The sequence below is a fragment of the Periplaneta americana genome, chromosome 1, assembly GCF_040183065.1.
Source record: "Periplaneta americana isolate PAMFEO1 chromosome 1, P.americana_PAMFEO1_priV1, whole genome shotgun sequence".
NCBI classification, from domain to species: Eukaryota; Metazoa; Arthropoda; class Insecta; order Blattodea; family Blattidae; genus Periplaneta; species Periplaneta americana.
Window position 1 is genome coordinate 102,848,135 of NC_091117.1, and position 24,426 is coordinate 102,872,560.

Here is a 24,426-nt window from a genome sequence, read left to right on the forward strand (position 1 = left end):
GATTATATGGAGGCAGATGACTAAGGAGGCTAAGGTTCGATCCACAACTGTGACGCCATAGAAGAAGAAGAAGAAGAAGAAGAAGAAGAAGAAGAAGAGCTTTTAACTCTGCACCATTTATGCAAGTATCCCCATGTAGGAGTGATGCATCGAAGCTGTAGCTCGTTTTTTGTTGGACTCGGTGCACCACGGGAGACGAACTACATAGCAACGCATGATGTTTAATAGAGAAATTTGTAGAATGTTGGTAAGAGAAACAGCAGTAATTCGCGAAAAGTGTTCGAATTCAAGATGGGAACCCGGGGAATTTCCCCCCTTTCGAATTTTCTCCCCAATTTCTGCATTCCTGTATTCATCCCCAAATGGGGGAAGAAAAATCTCCTCTTCGAATATCCTTACTTACAAATGCCTTTAAGGAACCGTAGATTCATTGCCGTCCTCACATAAGCTCGCCATCGGTCCCTATCCTGTGCAAGATTAATCCAGTCTCTATCACCATATCCCACCTCCCTCAATTCCATTTTAATATTATTCTCCCATCTACGTCTCGGCCTCCCTAAAGGTCTTTTTCCTTCCGGCCTCCCAACTAACATACTATTTGCATTTCTGGATTCGCCCATACGTGCTACATGCCCTACCCATCTAAAAAGTCTCGATTTTATGTTCCTAATTATATCAGGTGAAGAATACAATGCATGCAGTTCTGCATTGTGTAACTTTCTCCATTCTCTTGTAACTTCATCCCTTTTAGCCCCAAATATTTTCCTAAGAACCTTATTCTCAAACCCCTTAATCTCTGTTCCTCTCTCAAAGTGAGTCCAAGTTTCACAACCATACAGAACAACCGGTAATATAATTGTTTTATAAATTCTAACTTTGAGATATTTTGATAGCAGACTAGATGACAAAAGCTTCTCAACCGAATAATAACACGCATTTCCCATATTTATTCTGTGTTTAATTTCCTCCCGAGTGTCATTTGTATTTGTTACTGTTGCTCCAAGATATTTGCATTTTTCCACCTCTTCGAAAGATAAATCTCCAATTTTTATATTTCCATTTTGTACAATCTTCTGGTCACGAAACGTGATCATAGGCCTATACTTCGTCTTTTCGGGGTTTACTTCCAAACCTACCGCTTTACTTGCTTCAAATAAAATTTCCCTAATCGTTTGTGTATTTTCTCCTAACATATTCACGTTATCCGCATAGACAAGAAGCTGATGTAACCCGTTCAATTCCAAACCCTATCTGTTATCCTCAACTTTCCTAATGGCATATTCTAGAGCGAAGTTAAAAAGTAAAGGTGTTAATGCATCTCCTTGCTTTAGCCCGCAGTGAATTAGAAAAGCATCAGTCAGAAGCAGGCCTATACGGACTCTGCTGAAGTTTTACTGAGACACATTTTAATTAATCGAACTAGTTTCTTGGGAATACCAAATTCAAGAAGAAAGTTATATAAAACTTCTCTCTTACTTACTTACTTACTTACTTACAAATGGCTTTTAAGGAACCCGAAGGTTCATTGCCGCCCTCACATAAGCCCGCCAGCGGTCCCTATCCTGTGCAAGATTAATCCAGTCTCTATCATCATATCCCACCTCCCTCAAATCCATTTTAATATTATCCTCCCATCTACGTCTCGGCCTCCCTAAAGGTCTTTTTCCCTCCGGTCTCCCAACTAACACTCTATATGCATTTCTGCATTCGCCCATACGTGCTACATGCCCTGCCCATCTCAAACGTCTGGATTTAATGTTCCTAATTATGTCAGGTGAAGAATACAATGCGTGCAGTTCTGTGTTGTGTAACTTTCTCCATTCTCCTGTAACTTCATCCCGCTTAGCCCCAAATATTTTCCTTAGCACCTTATTCTCAAACACCCTGAACCTATGTTCCTCTCTCAGAGTGACAGTCCAAGTTTCACAACCATACAGAAGAACCGGTAATATAACTGTTTTATAAATTCTAACTTTCAGATTTTTGGACAGCAGACTGGATGATAAGAGCTTCTCAACCGAATAATAACACGCATTTCCCATATTTATTCTGCGTTTAATTTCCTCCCGAGTGTCATTTATATTTGTTACTGTTGCTCCAAGATATTTTAATTTTTCCACCTCTTCGAAGGATAAATCTCCAATTTTTATATTTCCATTTCGTACAATATTCTGGTCACGAGACATAATCATATACTTTGTCTTTTCGGGATTTATTTCCAAACCGATCGCTCTACTTGCTTCAAGTAAAATTTCCGTGTTTTCCCCTAATCGTTTGTGTATTTTCTCCTAACATATTCACGTCATCCGCATAGACAAGAAGCTGATGTAACCCGTTCAATTCCAAACCCTGCCTGTTATCCTGAACTTTCCTAATGGCATATTCTAGAGCGAAGTTAAAAAGTAAAGGTGATAGTGCATCTCCCTGCTTTAGCCCGCAGTGAATTGGAAAAGCATCAGATAGAAACTGACCTATACGGACTTTGCTGTATGTTTCACTGAAACACATTTTAATTAATCGAACTAGTTTCTTGGGAATACCAAATTCAATAAGAATATCATATAATACTTCCCTCTTAACCGAGTCATAAGCCTTTTTGAAATCTATGAATAACTGATGTACTGTACCCTTATACTCCCATTTTTTCTCCATTATCTGTCGAATACAAAAAAATCTGATCAATAGTCGATCTATTACGCCGAAAACCACACTGATGATCCCCAATAATTTCATCTACGTACGGAGTTAATCTTCTCAAAAGAATATTCTCTCTTAACCGAGTCATATGCCTTCTTGAAATCTATAAATAACTGATGTTCTGTAGCCTACCCATATACTCCCATTTTTCTCCATTATCTGTCGAATACAAAATATCTGGTCAATAGTCGATCTATTACGCCTACAACCACACTGATTATCCCCAATAATTTCATCTACATATGGAGTTAATCTTCTGAAAGGTATATTGGACAAAATTTTGTATGACGTGAGGAAAAGTGATATTCCTTGAAAGTTACTACAGTTAGTCTTGTGCGCCTTCTTAAAAATACGTACAATTATGGACTCCTTCCATTGTTCTGGTACAATTTCTTTTTGCCAAATATCAAGTACAAGCTTATAAATTTCGCTATATAATGCGCTTCCACCCTCTTGTATTAATTCGGCTGGAATTTGATCAATACCTGGATACTTGTACATTTTCAGATCTTCTATCGCAATTTCGACTTCAGAAAGTGTCGGTTCGGGTATACATGACTCAGCATTTTGCATTTGAATTTCGTCTCGATCATTTCTGTTTGGCTTATGTACATCTAGTAGTTGCCCAAAATAGTTCTTCCATCTGTTCAGGATTGAATGAGAGTACGCAAGCATTCACCATTCTCATCCTTGATCACGTTTACCCTTGCCTGATATCCGTTCTTAAATTCCTTTGTACCCTTATATAAATCTCGAATGTTTTTATTCTTACTATTTTTTTCTGCCTCATTCAGTTTTTCTTCACGTAATCTCTCTTTTTATTCCTAAGTGTACGATTTGCTTCCCGTCTTTCATTGAAATAATTATCTCTTTTCTCCTCAACTGGATCCTGTACGAATTTCAATTTTTCCTGTTTCCTCCTTTCTACTACCGTGCAACAATCTACATCAAACCACTGTTTCTGCTCAGCTGCAATTCTCATACTATCTCTGATATTTTCCCACACGCTATTAACATTTAACTCTTTCTCAACTTCGTCGGAGCTTCCTAAAGTGGCAAACCTATTTAAAATTTCGAACTGATAATGTTGCTTAGTTTCCTCGTCCTTTAATTTCAGGACATTGAATCTACTAATATTAACTTGTTGCTCTACTCGCTTGGCTATTGATAGTCTTTCTCTTATTTCTCCAATTACTAAATAATGGTCAAATTTACAGTCTGCCCCTCCCCCCTGAAAGTTCGAATGTCTGCTATACTAGTATATCTTCGTTTGTCTATCACGATGTGATCTATTTGGTTGTGTGTCAATCCATCTGGAGAATTCCAAGGCTCTCTTTTCCAATAATCGATTTAAAAATATCCTCCCGTCCTACTTTAGCATTGAAATCTCCCAATAAAATTTTCATGTGATATCTAGATAACTGATCAAACGTGTGTTCCAATTCCTCATAGAAGCTATCCTTTATATCGTCGTCTTTCTCTTCTGTAGGGGCGTGACCAATATTAACTATGATATCGCACCATCTACCATTAAGTACTAAATACGATAACTTGTCACTGATAAATTCGACCTTTTTTACTGCGATTTTATTCCTTTATGAACAAAGAATCCTACTCCTAATTGGTGATTATTCTTTCCTTCCCCATAATACAAGTAATCTTCTATTTATGATATGCATTTCCATCTAACCCAACTCGTGTACTCCCAAGAAGTCTATTCTGTATCTGGCTAGTTCTTTTGTTACTAATGTTACCTCATTTGTTCTATAAAGACTAGTTACGTTCCAAGTTCCAAATCTCATAACCTTATTCCTTTGCTGTGGTCGTGCCAGAGAATCAGTCCCATTCCGAGGCTTATTGTGAGGTTTTGTAACAAGCTGCTTTTTACGGTGATGCGTTGTTAGTCATTAGTCCAACCCCCAAGCTAGAGAATCATCCCTTACCGGCTGTCCACGACTGCTTATTCAATATATTCGCAGCTACCCTCCATATCTGGAAGCTGTCTCCTCTATCCGCAACCTAAGGACGAGCCATGTCGTGGTGATAGGGACCCACAATACATGGCTCCGAATATATATTTTAATATTATTAATATCGCATCTGCCTGAATAGTGATATTCTTTCTGAAATTGCATTTCCGAAAAATTATTTTTATTTTATGTGCGGCGGTCAAAACATTTTCTAATCTGGAGTGATTTTGCTGTAGTGAGTTTATTCTGAATGTCTTTTGTAAATGTCACCTGGATTTCACCATTAAAATAGTCATCCTTTAATATAAAAATAACAGGCTATATTAAAGCATGTAAGACTTCGTCTTATTTAGAACTATGTCAGAAATAATACACTTTTTTTTTTGTTTTTATAATGTTATTTTGTAATTGATTTGTGAATTATATATTACCGGTACCTACTAAGTCATAAGATAGGATAGAAGTTATTGTAAAACTAGAAATTCAAAATGCCATTCGAGTGCTACAACAATTAGAGTGCACGTTAACAACAACAATAACAACAATAATAATAATAATAATAATAATAATAATAATAATAATAATAATAATAATAATAATGATACACAACTTCATAACAAACTTTAAAACCGAATAGAGGTCTATACAATTTATAATTGATAATATATTATATTCATACTTTAAAAAGACATATAAAAATTAGTATGGAAATAAGATATTTTATCCCATCTATATTTTGATCAATTCCAACACTATTCGCCAACATTTATCATCAAGCATCATCACACTCTACCACTCTGAGGAAACCCGACGCTACTAATTAACCTAAGGCAAAGAAAATTGTTAATCTGTGGAAACTGACCCAAAACGTATAGACGTAATTCCTTAACCTCAACCATACATTAATGACGACAAGAATCCTATTATTTAAGGGGAAATTAATGCTAATTCTTATTATTTTCACCAAAATAGCATATACATGTAGTTGCAAATCAGGAGAAACTTACCACAAAATTTGGTCCCATAGACAGTCGTTGGCAATTTGCTATCTCCCTCATGCATAGTTCCGTGGTCATGTGATCGTCCGTAGCCTCGTCTCTCACACCCCACCTCATGTCGACTACCTGGGAAACAGATAAATATGTTATATTACACTTTATCTTATTTTCATATAGAGGGCCATAGCACACTTTTGGCCTAAGTGCATTGGAACTGCTGTGTTATGACTCATAATATACAATGACCTTCATGGGTGCCAATCCTAAATAACATTAATTAATTCACGTGGACTCTACCCTGAATAACATTAATTCACTAATGTGGGTTCTACCCTGAATAACATTAATTCACTAATGTGGGCTCTACCCTGAATAATACTAATTCATTCCTCAACAATATTAATTCACTCATGAGACTGAACCCTGAAAAACCTCTATCAGTGTGTATAAATGACAGTGTACCAGAAACTGAAAACAGACTTGAAAGGTATTTTATCACAGTTTTTGTAATAAATCAGTACAAGAATAAGCGAAATGAAATTAATCTTGAGTACTCATCAGTGATGGTTTCATATGCTGTATTTATTTTGAGATGTTGAAAGCAGAGACGCCTTTAGCTCAATGCTGAATCTTTAAAATGGTGACATTGCTTTAATTAAAGGATTGTTGGATTTATAGAATAGAGGTTTCAATTCTGTACATACTGGACATGACATGACAACCTTTTTTATATAATCAATGGAATAAGGTAGGGTAAACATTGGTAATTTCGTGGCAGTGGTTATTTCGTTATACTTTTTCTTTGCTCTTTCGTGAACTAACCAATGGTGTTACGAGATTCAAATTTTCGCCAAGGGATTGCACATGTTGTCCAGTTTCCAGAAACATACAGCTACGCTTTGTATGACTATTGTAGCTGCTTCAGTGAGCTTTTATGTTTGGAGAGAGCAAGTTAGCGTCGACTTCTCAGGCGTACAAATTTTGTGGATTTTGTAATTACATTACAGACTTATTACTAAAAATAAGCATGTGATATTTGGTACAATGATTTATTATATCTTAATGAAATTTTAGGAAATGTTTTTGAAATTTTAGATACATCTGTAGTCGCCATATAGGCTTAGCTTTACTGATAGAAATCTTAGCTCTTTGAGGCGAAATTTTGTTGAGCATTAAGCGTTACATTTTATAGTATTTAAAAATTGTATTACAATACGAATTTTAGAAACCTGAAGATAAGATGTGATAACAAAAAAGAAAAGGGGGACGCAATGGGTTCAGTGTAGCTTCTGTTTGATTTGTTATCATCCTAAGTGCCAATGATAAGTACTAGATGACTTACTTGCAAGAATTGTGACAGAAGATGAAACATAGCTTCACCATTTTGGACCGGAAACAGAGGAAGACAATGGTGTGGCATCATGCAAATTCACCAAAGAAAGAGAAATTCAAAAGTGCACCTTCGGCAGTAAAAGTTATGGCTACTGTGTTTTTCGATTCAGAAAGACTCTTGCTTGTGGACATCATGCTACACGGAACCACCATTAATTCTGACGCGTATGTGGCAACTCTCAAGAAACTTCAAGCTCGACTGAGACGTGTTCGACGACATCGGGAGAAGCAGGATGTTCTGCTATTGCACGACAACACACAGCCATATGTCAGTCACAAGACCACAGATCAGATCAGAAAATTCGGATAGATAACACTGAAACATCCGCCTTACAGTCCTGAACTGGCACCGTGCGATTACCATCTCTTTGGTAAACTGAGGGATCCCTTCGCGGAACGAGGTTAGAAGATGATTCCCTTGTGCACCCTGCTAAAGACTGGCTCAGACGTGTTTGGTCCAGGCTTTTACCGTGCTGATCTACAGGCCCTTGTTCCTACGTTACGTAAGGCAGTTGAAAGGGACGGGGATTATGTGGAAAAGTCACATTTTGTTCCTAAAGGATGTATTTACATTCTGTGAAAATAGCAAAGCTTTAGGATAAAAATATAAATTTTAAACAAATGTTATGCTTTACTTTTGGAGTTACCCTAGTAATATAGGCTACAGTAAATTCCGTAATAAAAGTGTTCACCCTTTCGGGGCAAAGAAGATCCCTTTTCAATTCCAATTTTTACTTTCATTTCATTCTTATTATGTGTTGATATGTATTTCTATGTTTTCTTGCTGTGAATGTTAGACGGAATTACTGTTTGAAGTCTTGTAACAATAAATGGGACTTTCATTTGACTTTAATGAATCTTTCCACAATTCTTCTACCTCTCACGAAATTATCAATGTAATATCACGAAATTACCAAGGTTATCACGAAATAACCAACCTTTTAGCTTAAGTTGTAAAAGTGGTTTTTGGCACTTGTTCAAGAACGTGTCCAATCTTTTATGTCTCCAGATTTGTACAGCAAATTATCGTCTTTTAGATGAAAAAATCGGAATAAAGATATATTTACATATTTGGATTTTAAATTAATTTTCATGAAATTATCACGAAATTACCAATGTTTACCCTATATGACATTATCATTTTAACGGAAACTTGGTTATATCACGATTTTGACTATGATATTAATGGATAAAATAAATTGGTAAAAGTTAATAAATACAATAAATGCGATGGAATAGTAATATACTTTAAAAATAGCATTGATATTAGTGTAATAGAAGCTGAAATTGAGCACTGTAATTCAGTTCATTTTAAGAGTAAGCTTGATAAGAGTGAATTTTTTTTCACCGCCATTTATAGATCCCCTAAAAACAATAAAAATGATTTCATAGACAATTTAGAACAGTATTTATCCAATTTAGAAGGTTGTCACAACCATATTATTGTTGGAGACATAAACATAGACATATTAGAAAATAGTATAGATTTAATTGACAGTAAATATATGAATGTTCTCCATGAATATGGTTTTGTAAAATATTTAAATGCCATCACTAGGTCTTCAATAATTTCTGGCACATGCATCGACCATATATTTCTAAAAACTCAAAATAATTGGAGCTTCATACCTGGCGTTCTATCTAGTGCTATTACCGATCATTATATTGTTTTTAGTTTATTAAAAATGTCTAACAATTAATACAATTCTAGGCCGTCTGTTACTCTCTCATCACAAAATATGCAACAAATTAATTATCCTGATTTGATTACAGATTTTCTAAAAGAAACCTGGGAATCGGTCTATTAAACTAATGATGCCAATGCCTGTTTTCAAATTTTCTACAATTTAATCATAAAGTATATAGATAAAAATACTATTATAAACAGTAATCAGAAAATTTCTAATAAATCCAAGAAAATAAAACCCTGGATCACGGCCGGCATTATTAATTCTATTCGTACAAGAGACAAACTTGCTTTAAAAGTTAAAAAGAATCCAAGTAACGTACAACTAAAAAATTACTACAGAGCATATAGAAATATGTTAACTCTTATCATTCGAAAAATGAAAATTAAATATTATGAATCCAAATTTGATAGGTACAAAAATGAACCTAAAAAATTCTGGCAAGTTATAAATGAAGCTACAGATGTAAATGTACAAAATAAACAGCCAATCAAGGAGTTAAAAAAAAGATAAGGGTGAAATATTAAATTGCAGAAAAGAGATTGCAAACGAATTTAATAATTATTTTTCAGAGATAGGACACAAAGTTACTTCTAACATTAATACGTCAAATTTTAACTCTTCTCTACAAAATGAGACACAAGATGGACATTTAGCTTCCTCCATGTTTCTTTTTCCTGTAACTGAAGATGAAATTATTATTTTGGTTAAGAAATTAAAAAATAATGTTGCTCCTGGTATAGACGGAATTAAGAATAATACTTTCAAAATTATTATCAAATATATATCAAAACCCATGGTTCATATTTTTAACTTATGTTTTGTGCAAGTTATATTCCCAGATGTTTTGAAATGTGCCATAGTAATTCCAATATACAAATCTGGAGAAAAAAAAAATCAAATGACTATAGACCTATATCTTTACTTCCAACATTTTCCAAATTGCTTGAAAAATGTTTAAAGAATAGATTAATAAATTATTTAGAAAAACATAAAATTTTCTCTAAAAATCAGTTTGGTTTCCGCAATAATAATTCTACTGATGATGCTCTTATTAATGTTACTGGAAAAATTATGAATGAACTAGATATCGGAAAGAAATGTTTGGGTATTTTCTTGGATTTACGGAAAGCTTTTGACACTATCAATCTTAATTTACTTTTGGACAAACTACATACTATTGGAGTTAGAGGTATAGTTTTAAAATTATTCCAATCATATTTTAGTAACAGAAGGCAAATGACCAAAATTGAAGATCATATTAGTGAATACAAATATATTGATATAGGTGTACCGCAAGGAACAATTTTGGGACCCATTTTATTTCTAATATACGTTAATGATCTGCTAAATATAAATTTAGAAAAACTTAATGGATCTATATATTCATATGCGGATGATACAGTAGTTATTTTCAGTGGTTTTTCTTGGCAAGAAGCATATAGAAATGCTAATATAGGTGCTAATATTGTTAAAAATGGCTTAATACCAACTTCCTTTCTTTAAATATATCTAAATCAACTTTAGTTCCTTTTTCGTTAACAGCTGCCAGTGTTCAAAATTTAAAATTTAGCGATGAATATAGACTAATAATACACAGTGAAAATGGTTTAGATCCCAAAAGTTGTAAATGTCCACCATTGAAAGAAGCCACGTATGTCAAATATCTGGGTATCATTATTGATCAGAATTTAAAATGGCCTCATCACATTACTTATCTTTGTAAGAGGCTTCGTAAAACAATTTATAAATTCGTTAATCTTCGATGCTACTTACCCATTAGAGTTCTACGAAATGTTTATTTGGCCATTATTCAGTCTATCATTCAATATGGTATAATTGTTTGGGGTGGAAGTACAAAAATTAACCTTAGTCCGTTAAATTTACTACAAAAACGAATAATTAAAATTTGTTTGAAGAAACGTTTCGACTATCCAACTAAATTAATTTATTCTGAATTTAATGTATTTAATATTGAACAAATTTATAAGTATACGCTGTTAAAATTTTATCATAAAAATCGTAATAAGTTTGTATTACAGACACATAATTATGATACAAGACGAAATATTAATTTAACATTAGTAGAACCTAAATGTCTCACATCTGCTGGTCTAAAGCATAGCATTAATTTTGGCCCTGGGTTGTACAATGCTTTAACTAAATTACATCCAGAACTTCTAACATGTAACCCACTAACATATAACAAGAAAATTAGAAACGTGTTAATATCTTCAATTTGATTAAATACATTTACAGTATATGTGTATGAATTAATAAACCTATAATATAATTGTATTTTATAATTTTGAAATATATATATAGTCCTACTTTTCACGTGCGATATTATTCTTCTCTAGAGTTAATATTATATTATATAATTCCATTGCCGCTGCAATTTTAGTTCCTATTTTATTTTACTTATTTATTTTTATTATTATTTTTTTCTATATTTCTCTTATATTAATATTGTATTATATAATTTCTGTAACTGTAATTTTAATTATATTTCCTATTTTATTTTATTTTATATTCTCTTATAGGCTTATTAATATTATATCTGAACTGCGACCGAACACGAGCGCTGCTCATTCGGTCTGAAATTTTGTTAATACTACTGTATCTCCTGTTTTATATTGTTTGTACTATTTTATTTCTGTTTCTCTTGTTTGTTTGTAATTATATTCTTTATTCTGTATATATACTAAATTTAAATAAATAAATAAATAAAGTTGTAGAACGGATCCCCTGGAAATTCCCAGATGACAGAGAGATATACGGATCACTAATAACAAATAATTTCTAATAATAATATTGAAAAGTTTACGATAAGAGTGGCGAATGACTCACGAGTGCTATCTAGCGGCAGGGATTGTAGGCAGCGACGATGACGCGACGTGAGGCATTGCGCTGCCTGTGACAAGAATTTTGTTCTTCAACAAATACAGTACATGGTGTCAGTCGTAAGGATATTCTCATTCTTTTTGCACACAATGTCAGAGAAATATGGAATTGTTTTTTCTGTGATCTTCTGTAAAAACTACGTTTCGCAAAAATGCTAGATCTTTCTTTGGATTTACAAAATATAGAAATAGGCGAGAGACTCCTAGACAAAAATTTAAAATTAGAGGGACATAACTTAGTATCTGTACAAAAATTACAAAATATATTGAAATCACTTTAGATTATCGGACTTCAATAATCATAACAAATTTTAGAAGTCAGAGGTAAGTGAAAATAAGATGTAATTAAAAGTATGTCGAAGTTTCAAGTCAACCGTAGTCCTGTTATGTTCAATAGTTCGCTTTAGTAACATACTGAAGAGAATAGCCATTCCTTCACTGAATTTAACAATTCCTTCCGAAAATATGGCTCAAATTCAAAGCACAATGAAGGAACCGCAAATGTCCCAGAAACATATTAGATCTTGCATCAAGCAGGCTGGATGTTAATAATAATAATAATAATAATAATAATAATAATAATAATAATAATAATATTTTCCCTGGCAGAGTTAAGGCCATCAGGCCTTCTCTTCCTCTCAACCAGAATCAAATATCACATACAGAAAAATACATACCGGTATACAAATATTAACTTAAAAAAATAAATAATAATAATAATAATAATAATAATAATAATAATAATAATAATAGTAATAATAATAATAAATAAAAAAGAGAAATTGAATACATATACACAATCAATATTAACTTAAAAATAATATTAATAAAAAATAAATATAATAAAAAGAGAGGTTGAATACATAAGCACAAACAGGAAAATACATTCTCTGATGTCAGACAGAAATGACGGGCGATACTCCTCTATCATGTAATTAAATAATGCATTAATAAAAATGCATTATTCTTTGTGATAACTGAATCAGTTACTAAACTCCAGAAATATACTTCACTTTCCTTATATAAAATATAATTTCTTCATAGTTTATCGGTATAAAAGACTGAAAGCCATTATTTTTTCGAACCAAATAGATGCACCTTTGAATGGAGATAAATTATTGTCTGTAACGAAGTACAACATTACAATTTCAAACTATTTGACAAATTAATTAAGTCGAAATACCTAGATAAGCTTTATTTTATAGGTAAAAATATGAACCCCGCTTTAAAATATCTATGGAAAGAATTACATTATAAGTATGGATTTAAATTTTTAACTACTGATTCCACAATTTGGGACATCTGGCCGACATCTACGGCTGACCACTAGGATCCAGAATACAAAACAGAGGTGAAATTAAAAATAAAATACAATATGATTTGCGGAGAGAATACAGAACAATAATAAATTTAAAAATAAAGTACAATTTGATTTCGGAGAAACATGAGATGAAAGTACGATGAAGAGTAATGAAATGAAGTAAAAAAATAGTACATAGTGTTATACAAGTGATTGTGTAAAATAGATAATGAATCTCTCAGTACCATTAGAGAAATTAATAGAAGATTAATACAAGACTAATAGAAAATCTCTTTTCTATTGTTCGATCTATAGATCGAAACAACGTGACTTCAGGTTGCTCCAAGTTTAGAGCTACAATTATTAGGCAAATTATGACAAATCATTTCCTACATTCCTCCTGAAAGAAGCAACTGTGAAGTTGACATTTGCTTTTTCTTACTCAAGAAAGGAGATATCGAGGCGCAAAATTTAATTTTTCCAGTCCTACTCGTATTTTGACGAGACCGTTAATGATGGCAAAAATGTACAGAATAAAAATAAAGAAAACATAATGCAAGGAAATGCAAAACCCTATGTTGCAGGTTGGTTATATAGCTGAGTGAATCACGAAATGTTTCGAAGAAATAGTCCAAATGATGACCTAACAACACACATCACAAAATAATAATAATAATAATAATAATAATAATAATAATAATAATAATAATAATAATAATAATAATAATAATAATGTAAAGATTCAAAATGGTTTTCTCTAAGAATAGTTATCTCCTAAGACAAAATTGTGTTCTGATGTTTTTTAATTAATAATGTCCTTTGTAAAACTAGAACTGGTTCAAAAAGAGCTATTTAAAATGGTAGTACTGTCTATTAACATTTCAGTTTGCAGCGACTGTGCCAATATCTTCATTGATAAAATTTTCAATCTGCCAATAAATTGTTACATCAAAAATAAAATGGACAACGAGATAGCTGGAAAACGAAATAAGCTATGTATGAAAGCTGCTAAGTCCTGCAGAAAACAATTAAATCATATACAGGGACATCATTTTATTTTTACTAACATATTTAATATTAACTTGCCTATACCTCTGGATCAACGCCGTTTGCTATCCCCTTCTACGACTGGAGTTCGATGATACTGACGTAATATACAAACAAATCACTTTACTAGGTATAGGAGGGAAGAAAAGTAGTTCATCCATTTATGTAAACTAGGAAATATTGCGCTTTTGAGTTTAATCATTTTCGTTAGGTTTTTGTTTAATCAAAATACAGTACAGTATTAACAATGCGTGATTTTACTCACGAACTGAGCTGTCCATGTGGACGTATTCATTATGCAGTGTATATTATACTGTCTACAGCACATTAGCGTACAATATAGAGAATGAAGTTAAATTGAAAAATAATCATAATATGGATATTTAAACACATTTCGATACAGGCTTCAGTTCTAATGTGCATATTATCGCACTATAGCATATTGTACTTAATTCCAATTACCAGTTCTTCGTACTAGTAACTCATGTTGAAATAATTCTGTACCTACTCTATAAAAGAGTACCTTACATACTGTAAATTCAATCCTCACTTCTGCCCGAAAAGATAAAATTACTCAGACATACTATCTACTGTCCGCCCAAGTGGTTATGTCGTAGGGTCGTAGAAAGGAAGTAAATCACGTGACAGTTAATTACTTAACGAGGCCCTTTTATTTAAGTTATTTTAAACAGTTGTATAATGTTACGTAGACGTCCAATTCCTAACAGAAATTAATGTTCTCAGAAAAGAGCTAAGACAGCCCAGCCACTAGTTGGCGAATATAAAAGCTGGTTGGGGAAACCGGGATACGACTTAGGCAAATAGACGACAGTACCTGTGCGAAAATGATTCAATATTGAAAGCTCTTTCGTCACTGGAAAATACGAACATATTTTTGGAACGTACTGTGGCTACTATGACTGTATATGCGGTCTTGGATCTGTGTAGAAGGCGGTTGAAGGGGTGGGAGTGAAGTACATTAAAAAACTCAGGTACAATAAAAATTGAAGTAAAAAGAAAATGATGTCGCTGTACATTTGAAAGTACGAGAATTGTGACAGTTCATTTCTATCCTAATAACTTTGTAACTTGTTATTAATTTAAAATGTTGTGAACAAAGCGACTCCAAATCATATTATTGCGTTGAATTTTCTTATTGGCATGAAATGCACATAGGGTTGCCAACTCTATAGGGTGGAAATTCAGGACACATTAAAAAAAATTAAAAAGCACATAAACGTATATGAATTTCAATGTAAATACACTTGTATTTTGACGCTCAATTAATCAGTTAGAATTACCTTCTTGTTATTATTTTGATTGTAGCAATGTAGCCTATAGTAAAGAACATGCAGTAAGTCTGTACACATTGAAAAGCACAGGAGTTGATAAGTATACATGTCTCTACACTCATTAAATTAACATTGTTTGAAAGAATACTTATTACTTCCTTTGTTTTTGTTTATTAGTTCTTTGTTTGTTCAAATATAATAAAAAAATTCTCTAAATGACATATTAAAGTTCGTCTTTACTAAAAGTTCTGATTTTACAAGTTCTGGCCTCATCCGATTCCTCTTGTCAGTTCAGAGATTCTTCATTTAAAAAAAAACTCGTTCCACATGAGCATTGCTAATTGAAAGAGCATGTATGTGTTCAGCAATTTTCTTTAAGTTTGGCACACTACGTGTCTTCAAAACAGTGTCCCTGTGTTCTCGAGAAGCTGGTAGATCTTTCAGTATCGGCATCGTCTCTTTAAGTAGGCAACACTCTTGGTACAATGCATCACCATTTTCAAAGTCCAGTTCTCTATTAAGATGCAATATATTCACAATTTCAGTAAGGACACTGAATGTGAAAGTATCATTAAGGCTTAGAAAAGTGATTTTCTTAAGAAGTGAAGAATAGTAATCAAACCATTTTTGCAAATAGTCAATGGCCCTATAATACACATTCAGAATCACTCAAGTTATTCAAATGCTGTCACCAATGAGCGCCACGAACTCGCTTCTGTGTTCTATCCAAAGAGCTTATAATACTTACAAACTCTTTGATTCTATTCATAAAAAAGTATATCGTATAATTATAAAATGTCTTTGGTAGCCATTGCAAACTACGTCGGATCTCTAATAATGAAATATCAATATGAAATTTCAGAATATAATATTGCAATGAACAAAATTCTGGACATTAAGCTTTCTGAAAACAATTTAATTTTTTTTCTGCATAGAGGACTGATTTCCTGACAATTCGGAAAAATTCCGGTCGGTTGCCAACCCTAAATGCGCAACTCCCCGCTTTTCCTCACGTAACTCAGCCATTGAGCTCTATAATAAAATGGAGGAAACACCGTATGTTAAAATATCGTGCTACTGGGTTCGCGCGTCGCCATGTTTGTGAGGAAATCTCAGTCTCTCTCTCTGTCTCTCTCTCTCTCTTTCTAACACAGTTGCTGCACGATGTTACCGTCCATATTCGTATTGGCATATTGAAATTGTTTATATTGTGGGTTATCATGAACTATTTCTATCAATTTAATATGGGCTATGAGCTCTAAACTTTGACGTAAACATCATAAATGAAATTATATATAAAGTTCTTTACATTATTTCTAACTAATCAAAACTAAAGACAAATATATCAAAGAACGAAATATGTAAAAGAAATCACTTACCTTTTCTAGGTAACATATTTGCATGCACAACTCCCGATCAGAAGGATAAATATGGGTTAGAAATAGTGAAGATTAAGTTAAAATAAAAGTTAAATACGGTACAGGAAAAGCACACAATTATATTCATAGAGTTTCAAACATATAGGCCTACTGTATGTAATACTGGTAGTAAACGAAAGTTATATTTTGAAGTAGAAAGATTTGTTTGCCATTAAAATTGTATAATTTTTGGCTTTGTAACGAGTTTATATAAATAATGTAACTAAATTTACTGATTTTTATAGGTACTACCGGTATCTATACTTTGACCTTACAATATAAAAACCTGTTAACAGAAATACATATCAGTAAAAGAAAAAAAAAGTATAAACATAATAGATACTAAATAACGGTACATTAGCGCTAAAAGAAAATGTTAAATGTATCAAAATAACAATAGGGGAATTCGGGGGAATATGGGCAATATTAAGTTTTATGTCAAAACACTTGCAAAGAATTATCTTTCTTCGCTAATAACGGTTAGTATAAAGTGAGAGTATCGTAATGGTTGCTATGGGAAGCGCGCTGTGCAATATTGTCTCGTATTGTTGTTAAAACAGCCATCTAAATCGTGAGTATTGACTTCCAATGCTTATTTTAGATATGTTATATGCAGTAGATTAAACATGTACTGTAGGAAATAGTTTAAATCTAATAGTATACATACAGAATATACATCTTGAACTGCCGTTCTATTGCGTCAGACGTTGTTTTGTGAATAGTTTACGGTAGTGCCAACTGTTCAAAGTAAACCCTACATGTCGGGATAATATGGGCGCTAATGTTCGGGGGAATATGGGCAAGCATTACAGTTCATAAAAATGACTCTTCAATCTTGATGAAAATGGCTTACAAGTGATTACAAGAGCGAAAGATGTCACTGCACCAAAAGAACACAAAGTGGTGCATAGCATTTACCCTAAAGAAAAGGCAGAAACTATTATCCTTGTGGCCTGCTTCAATGCAGCAGGGAACTACTTTTCTCCAAGTATCACAAGCAGTCTGCCTATATTAACGGAGATAAAAGGTAAAGGTATCCCCGTAACATGCCATGAAGGCACTTGGGGGGCATGGAAGTAGAGCCCCACGCTTTCCATGACCTCGGCACTAGAATGAGGTGGTGTGGTCGGCACCACGCTCTGACCGCCTTTTACCCCCGGGAAAGACCCGGTACTCAATTTTATAGGAGGCTGAGTGAACCTCGGGGCCGTTCTGAAAGTTTGGCAACGAGAAAATATCCTGTCACCACCTGGGATCGAACCCCGGACCTTCCAGTCCGTAGCCAGCTGCTCTACCAACTGAGCTACCCGGCCACCCTATTAACGGAGATACGAGGTGTAATCATTAAATTCCGAGACCTGTCCCATAAGTGGAAATAAAATTACCTCATTTAAATGTGGCTGCCATCCCCTTCAAGGTAGTCCACTTGGGCAGCTATATACTGATCCCAGCGTATCGGTCATTTCTGGAATGCCTCCTGGAAGTCGCGTTCTTGAAGCCTGTCAAGCACCTTCCGCGATTAGCGTTGGATCTCCTCCACAGTGCTCAAACGGTGACCCTTTAGCTTGAATTTCATCTTCGGAAAAAAAAAGACGCAGGTGGCCAAATCTGGTGAATACGGGGGTGAGGAACGACGACCATCTTATTAAGGGTGCAAAACTTGAGCGTTGCAAGAGCTCTGTGAGCTGGTGCAGTGTCGTCATGGAGCATGCATTTGCTCTTTGTCCAGAGTTGTGGTCGTTCATATTCAAAATGGACGTGAGGATCATTATGCACAATTTGTCGAATTTTTTCGACATTTTCGGCAGTGTTGCACGTGTGTGGTCGACCTGGCCTCTCGTCGACCTTCAGCGAAGTTTTGCCATTTCTGAAGTACGAATGCCACTCGAAATATTCGCCTGAATCACTGCTCTATTCCCGTAGGCTTGCTTCAACATTCCATGGGTTACGGTTGCCGATTTCTCAATGAATTTGACGTTGGCTCTTTGCTCCAGTTCCGAGTCCATCGAATTTCGCAAGTGCGCGAATGCACATGTTAACAAAACCTTGTGTAACACAGATCTCAATGAAGATAGCGCTTCGAAACTGCGTGTCGCATCTTTTCAAGGTCGTTTAGTGTCACTGCTGCGCACGCGTGTCAATCACGTAATCCCTTCGCCCACAGCAGACACAATCTCGGAATTTAATGATCACATCTCGTATATTTTCTCAATTATCAAGAACTTCGTTATTTATTTCAACATCAGTAAGCATGCACCTGCAATTTTGATAGTAGATGGACGTGATTCACATAGTTGTAGTCCTGATACTCTTAACTTTGCAGTATAAAATTGATTATTCATATTTTGTCTTCCTCCACTCACCACAATCTGATTTCAATCAGTAGATAGTGGTCTGTTTGGTCCTCTGAAGAAAGCTTACAACAGTGGTGCTACAGCTTTCTTCAAGCAACATAGGAGACATTTTACGAAGGTCGAGTTTGCTTCCACTGTCAAAGAAGCATAGAACAGATGTGTCAATGTATGTCTGGTTATAAATGCCTTCCGAGCTTCAGGCCCTTTTCCACTGCACATGAGTGTCATTCCTGATTATGCTTACATTGGCACTGCAGCATCAGGTGACAAACCTACAATTCATAAAATTCCTTCCACTGATTCAAATGTATTAGAATCTCCAAACGTCATTCATCGCCAAAGAGTCACATTATCTGCCAAAGGCGTTACACAATAACCATCACAAATTGCATATACAATATATGATATAGTTAACACAGTTTATTTTAGAGTATTTTAAATGTTTTTTCACTTCTTTCAGTTGACTGTGATTCAAATCATTAATGCCCATTTTACCCCCACACTCGGGGGAATATGGACAAAACACATTAACTTGCATTTTCCAGTTTTACTTGCATTCATTGAGGAGTAAGCAGTCAGGATTCTTATATAATATAGCTAAATTGTTAAGAAACATTCCCAGCTGTAAAATTATTTATTAGAAAAAACCGAGAGATATTGCACCCGAAATAGTACTAAGGTGCCCATATTCCCCCGACTTCCCCTACACACAAAATATTACATCATACTGGTATCGCACCAAAAGGTCAATAGTTAAAAGGGTATACTTGAAAAATACGAAATATACATACAAACATTATGTAGGAACAGCGACGAACTTCTAAGCAAACTAGCAGCTGCCTAGGGCCCCAACTTCGGAGGGGGCCCCGACCAGGAAAAATAAAAATAGTAATAATAATAATAATAATAATAATAATAATAATAATAATAATAATAATAATAGTGCTATTTGTTGGACACTAAAACTTTCGCCTGGCAATATAATCTTGTAATAAATAGTTGTTGTTTAGTGCAAAGACAGGTTTGAACCTCATAAGTGAAACCAATGAGGCATGACTCATGAAGCAAGTAAGCTGGGAGATAGCTAATGGGATAGGATGGCCATCTGCTTATCTCCTTCCCCTCTCCATTCCATACATTGCTCACTACTAGCATATTTTACTAATCAGACTTCAGATGTATACAAACAAATTGTTCTTCCTCTGACATATATCGTCAAGTGAGATGTACTGCCTAATAATATATATATATATATATATATATATATATATATATATATATATATATCAGCCCTGATTACGTATTTGTTATCAAGAGTATCAGCCAGAACCTCAATCAGAGTTAATCTTGTAATTATAAATGTAAAAATTATAATTATTGGTACTTGTCTACTTCATTTCTAAGTCTGCTTGTCTATTTTCTAAATTCAAAAAAGTTAAATAAATCCTACTGTGTTAACTCCCTAGAGGCCCTGATTGTCTATGTTCGGGCTTGTTTGGAAAAATAAAGTAGCCTCACTTGTGTGTTTCTCAGTCTTAGATAAGGTACTGTTAGGAACAGTTTGGTTATACTACCAGTACTTAAATTCGAGGGCTTAATGTGAAACTAACGTTACTCTAATCGATATTTTATTCACAACAAAATTCTTAACAGACAATACGCTTATTTCACATGAACTATACCATAATGTTTTGTAGTTACGAATTGTATTATATATGACTGTTGAGAACTGAGTTAGGATTTTTTGTGACCAATCAACACTTGGTGTAAAAAAAATCAATTTTAGATTAACACCTAAACAGATGTATTAGGTACTTTCATTAAAATTTAATCAACTAAATGAATATATTCACAATGCATAAATATCTTATAACAGAAAATTTTGATGTTGATCCTCATTCTAATTCAGCTAACAAAGAGTAGCTGAAAATTTTTTATAATTTATTTGCACTGTTATCTATGTAGCGCGGGGAAATCGAAGTTTCACCTATAAATACTATAACATACCGCAATGTAATATTGGTATATCATCACATCGTGATCAATCATTGGCTAGATAGGAGGCCAATACTATAATTTCGGATTATTCATGTTTTGATGCAAATAGCTTATCTGTGAAGCTAAATTCCACTTCCTGGTGTTTGTAACTGTTTATAGCCGTATGCTGCACAGTATTTCACCATTATAACGGCAAAATTAATTAAATATAATTAAAAGATGCACTTATTTCAACAAAACAATCATTCCCTTGTGAGTTAGAAAGAGAGAGAGATACGCTTCAGGTGTGCCAATAGTACGGAAGTTACACGTCACGGGGTTTTCAACATTTGTCTACAGGAGTTGTGTATCCAGTTTATAATGTTGAGATCACTGAACCCAGCACGCCTCAAGGAGTGTATCAACATTTCAAACCGCTACATGGCAGCACAATCCCTTTTCGCCGCCGCTTGGCATGCTAACCAGGAAAGCTTTCTAGTATATTATTGTTAGAGAGTATTTACTAATAACTTCATACTTTGAGTTACGGGACAAATTCTAAAAACGCATCGGCTGCATAAGTCTCCTGGCTTGTATATTATTTCACACTTAAAACAAGAAAATTCATGTCGTCTTCGGGCAATTTTATCATTTTTTAAATCTTCTTTGTGTGTTTGGTGCCAAAACCACCTACTTTTGATCAGCAATAAGATGGAAATGATTTATACTTACTTAGGGGAAGGTTGCCTGTATTGGATCAGTTTTTTGTTTTTTAATCCCAAGTCTTTAATAATGATTAAATTAAATCAAAATATGTTCTAGTACATTCTACATTCTATGTGCTTTCATCCTATAATGTTATATTTTAAATTACACAATTTCTAATAAATATAAAAAGGTAAAACCAAAATCATGGAAATGGTCCAAATTGAGAAACCGGTTGCCTAATTTGGACTCATAGTGTCCCAATTTGGACCTCGCAAAAATACATTAGTAATAGTAAACAAATAAGTAGAAAAAGTGTATTTACTATAATTATCTTTAATTCACCAAATTTTACGTTAAAATATATCAGATATTAACATTTGGTGAAAGAAGTTACACAATTTTATGAAATTTGAAGAAAAATTGAAGAAAAACAAAATAAATTAATTGCAGAAACACTATTGCATTAACGCTGATTGTTACACTCAGAATATTTCTCCTTGCACTGAATTAGTTTTATATTAGTTGCTTGTCTCGATTACATAGCCTATTTCAAAATTACAGGAAAATTCATAGAAAAGTAAAAAAAATTCAAAAATGTTACGTAGAACTGGAAAGTTCTCTGTTTGGCTACGAACCGCCTGTGAATAAGAAAACGTAAACATAAAAAAGTAAAAAGTTGACATGATTTCCTCTTTCGTTTGAAAGTTACCAGTGGCAGTATAAAGAACTTCGCTGCATTGACAACACAGACTACTTTGGTGTTTACACCTCTTTCACCACGATGACTCCGACTTGGTGTTTCTCTTTCTGAGCTGTAACTTTCTGTTGTCTCTTTTGCACCGTTGTAAACCCAGATTCGTCAACGTTTTACACAATGTTTGCTGTGATACCATTCTCATCGACAGTTTTTTCCAGGTCGGAAAACTGGTTAACACTCTCCCTATTGAACCCCTTAGCTCGGGCCATTGATGTCCCTTCTGAGTGACGGAGAGAAAGTTTTGAGTTTCGCTTCATAGAAGCACAGAATCACTTCTTTCCGGCCATTTTTTCTCCTTGTTAAACGTGTTGGGAGCATCATATTTTTCTGGGACATCAAAATAAGCTTATGCACATCTTTGATTGTCAACTGATAAAACCTTTCTTGAAACAAGAGAATGTAGTCGGCAATAAGTTTTTCCATATCTCAATTGAAGGTTGCTTGCCTTCCGAAGGACTTCATTGGAAAGCGTTTTTACAATCAGCATGTGTCTTTGCTGTAGCCTATGGCACTCCATATACGCGAGCACACTCGTTGAGTCCATAGTCACCATTCCTGTATGCTGCTACCGCCATCTTCAAAGTATCATTTCATTTCCGGTAGGTTCCTCTTTTTGACATCTTGGAAACATAAAGACACCGAATCCCCCAAAACATTACTTTTTCTTAACGTTGACCATAATATAATGTTTTATATTCATGTTGAAAAAAATATACTAACAGTTTCCTAAATTGGACCAGTCCAATCCAGGCAACGCGCAGAGGTCCAACCTAGGCAACTTGTTCACGTATGCAGACAGACGACACTAAACAAACAGATGAACTTAAAAACTAGTTTTAATACACGCAGATAGTAGATAATGAAAAATACTTGGAATGTATAGTATAGAAATTGTTATTACTTACTCCCACTGTATACAGAAGCTTAAGATCCGTAGCGTAAAAATTGTAAGAGAAAACACCAAAACACATTAACGGTAATCCTATTCGCTAAGATGGCTGCAGCTCACTGCACTTCAAGATGAATAAGTTAGGTAACGTTAGCAAGCAGTGGTGCCAAATGAAATGTTTGAAATACTTCTATATATGGAAATACAACTGCGGTCCATTTTAGGCAACGGTCCAATTTCGGCAACTCTCCCCTACTTACAAATGGCTTTTAAGGAACCCGCAGGTTCATTGCCGCCCTCACATAAGCCCGCCATCGGTCGCAAGATTAATCCAGTCTCTATCATCATATCCCACCTTCCTCAAATCCATTTTAATATTATCCTCCCATATACGTCTCGACCTCCCCAAAGGTCTTTTTCCCTCTGGTCTCCCAACTAACACTTTATATGCACTTCTGGATTCGCCCATACGTGCTACATGCTCTGCCCATCTCAAACGTCTGGATTTAACACCTTCAGACCTGAATTTATATTTTTTAAAATTTAAAAAAAAAACTGGTCACATAATCATTCTGGGGATCCAAAATTCCCAAATCAAGTCTTCACAGAAAATCAAAATTTGAAGACAATTTTGATCCCTGGGACCCCAAAATTTTAAATTTTATTTTTAATTCAGGTATAGAAATGTTTCAAAAATGATATTCTCCATTTCTATCACACTGAATTTTTCAAAATATTTAAAAATATCGAAGACATTCCAAAATAGTATACTATGCAACGAGCCTATAATGGTAGTAATTAAGACGCGAGTATGTTTATGAAACGAGCGCAAGCGAGTTTCATAATTTTCATACGAGCATCTTAATTACCATTATAGGCAAGTTTCATACGACTTTTCATGCTCGACCATATTTCTAACTTGAAATTATTATAAGTATTCATGTTATTCTTATCTGACTGGGGAGCGGAACTGACCTTGTGCAATATCTCGTAAATTGTGAGATGTGCGCAGACGCGAAAGTATTGATTTTTTCCG

General features: G+C 34.1%; 1 protein-coding gene across 1 annotated transcript in view; it reads right to left on the minus strand.

The window, feature by feature from the left end:
* The window catches only part of LOC138698967 (NACHT and WD repeat domain-containing protein 2), a 487,839-nt gene that overhangs the window by 426,483 nt on the left and 36,930 nt on the right, over positions 1–24,426 (minus strand). The window contains exon 3 of the mRNA XM_069825158.1: positions 5,675–5,791. Coding sequence (XP_069681259.1) covers positions 5,675–5,791 — 117 coding nt within the window. The remainder of the gene's footprint in view (positions 1–5,674; positions 5,792–24,426) is intronic.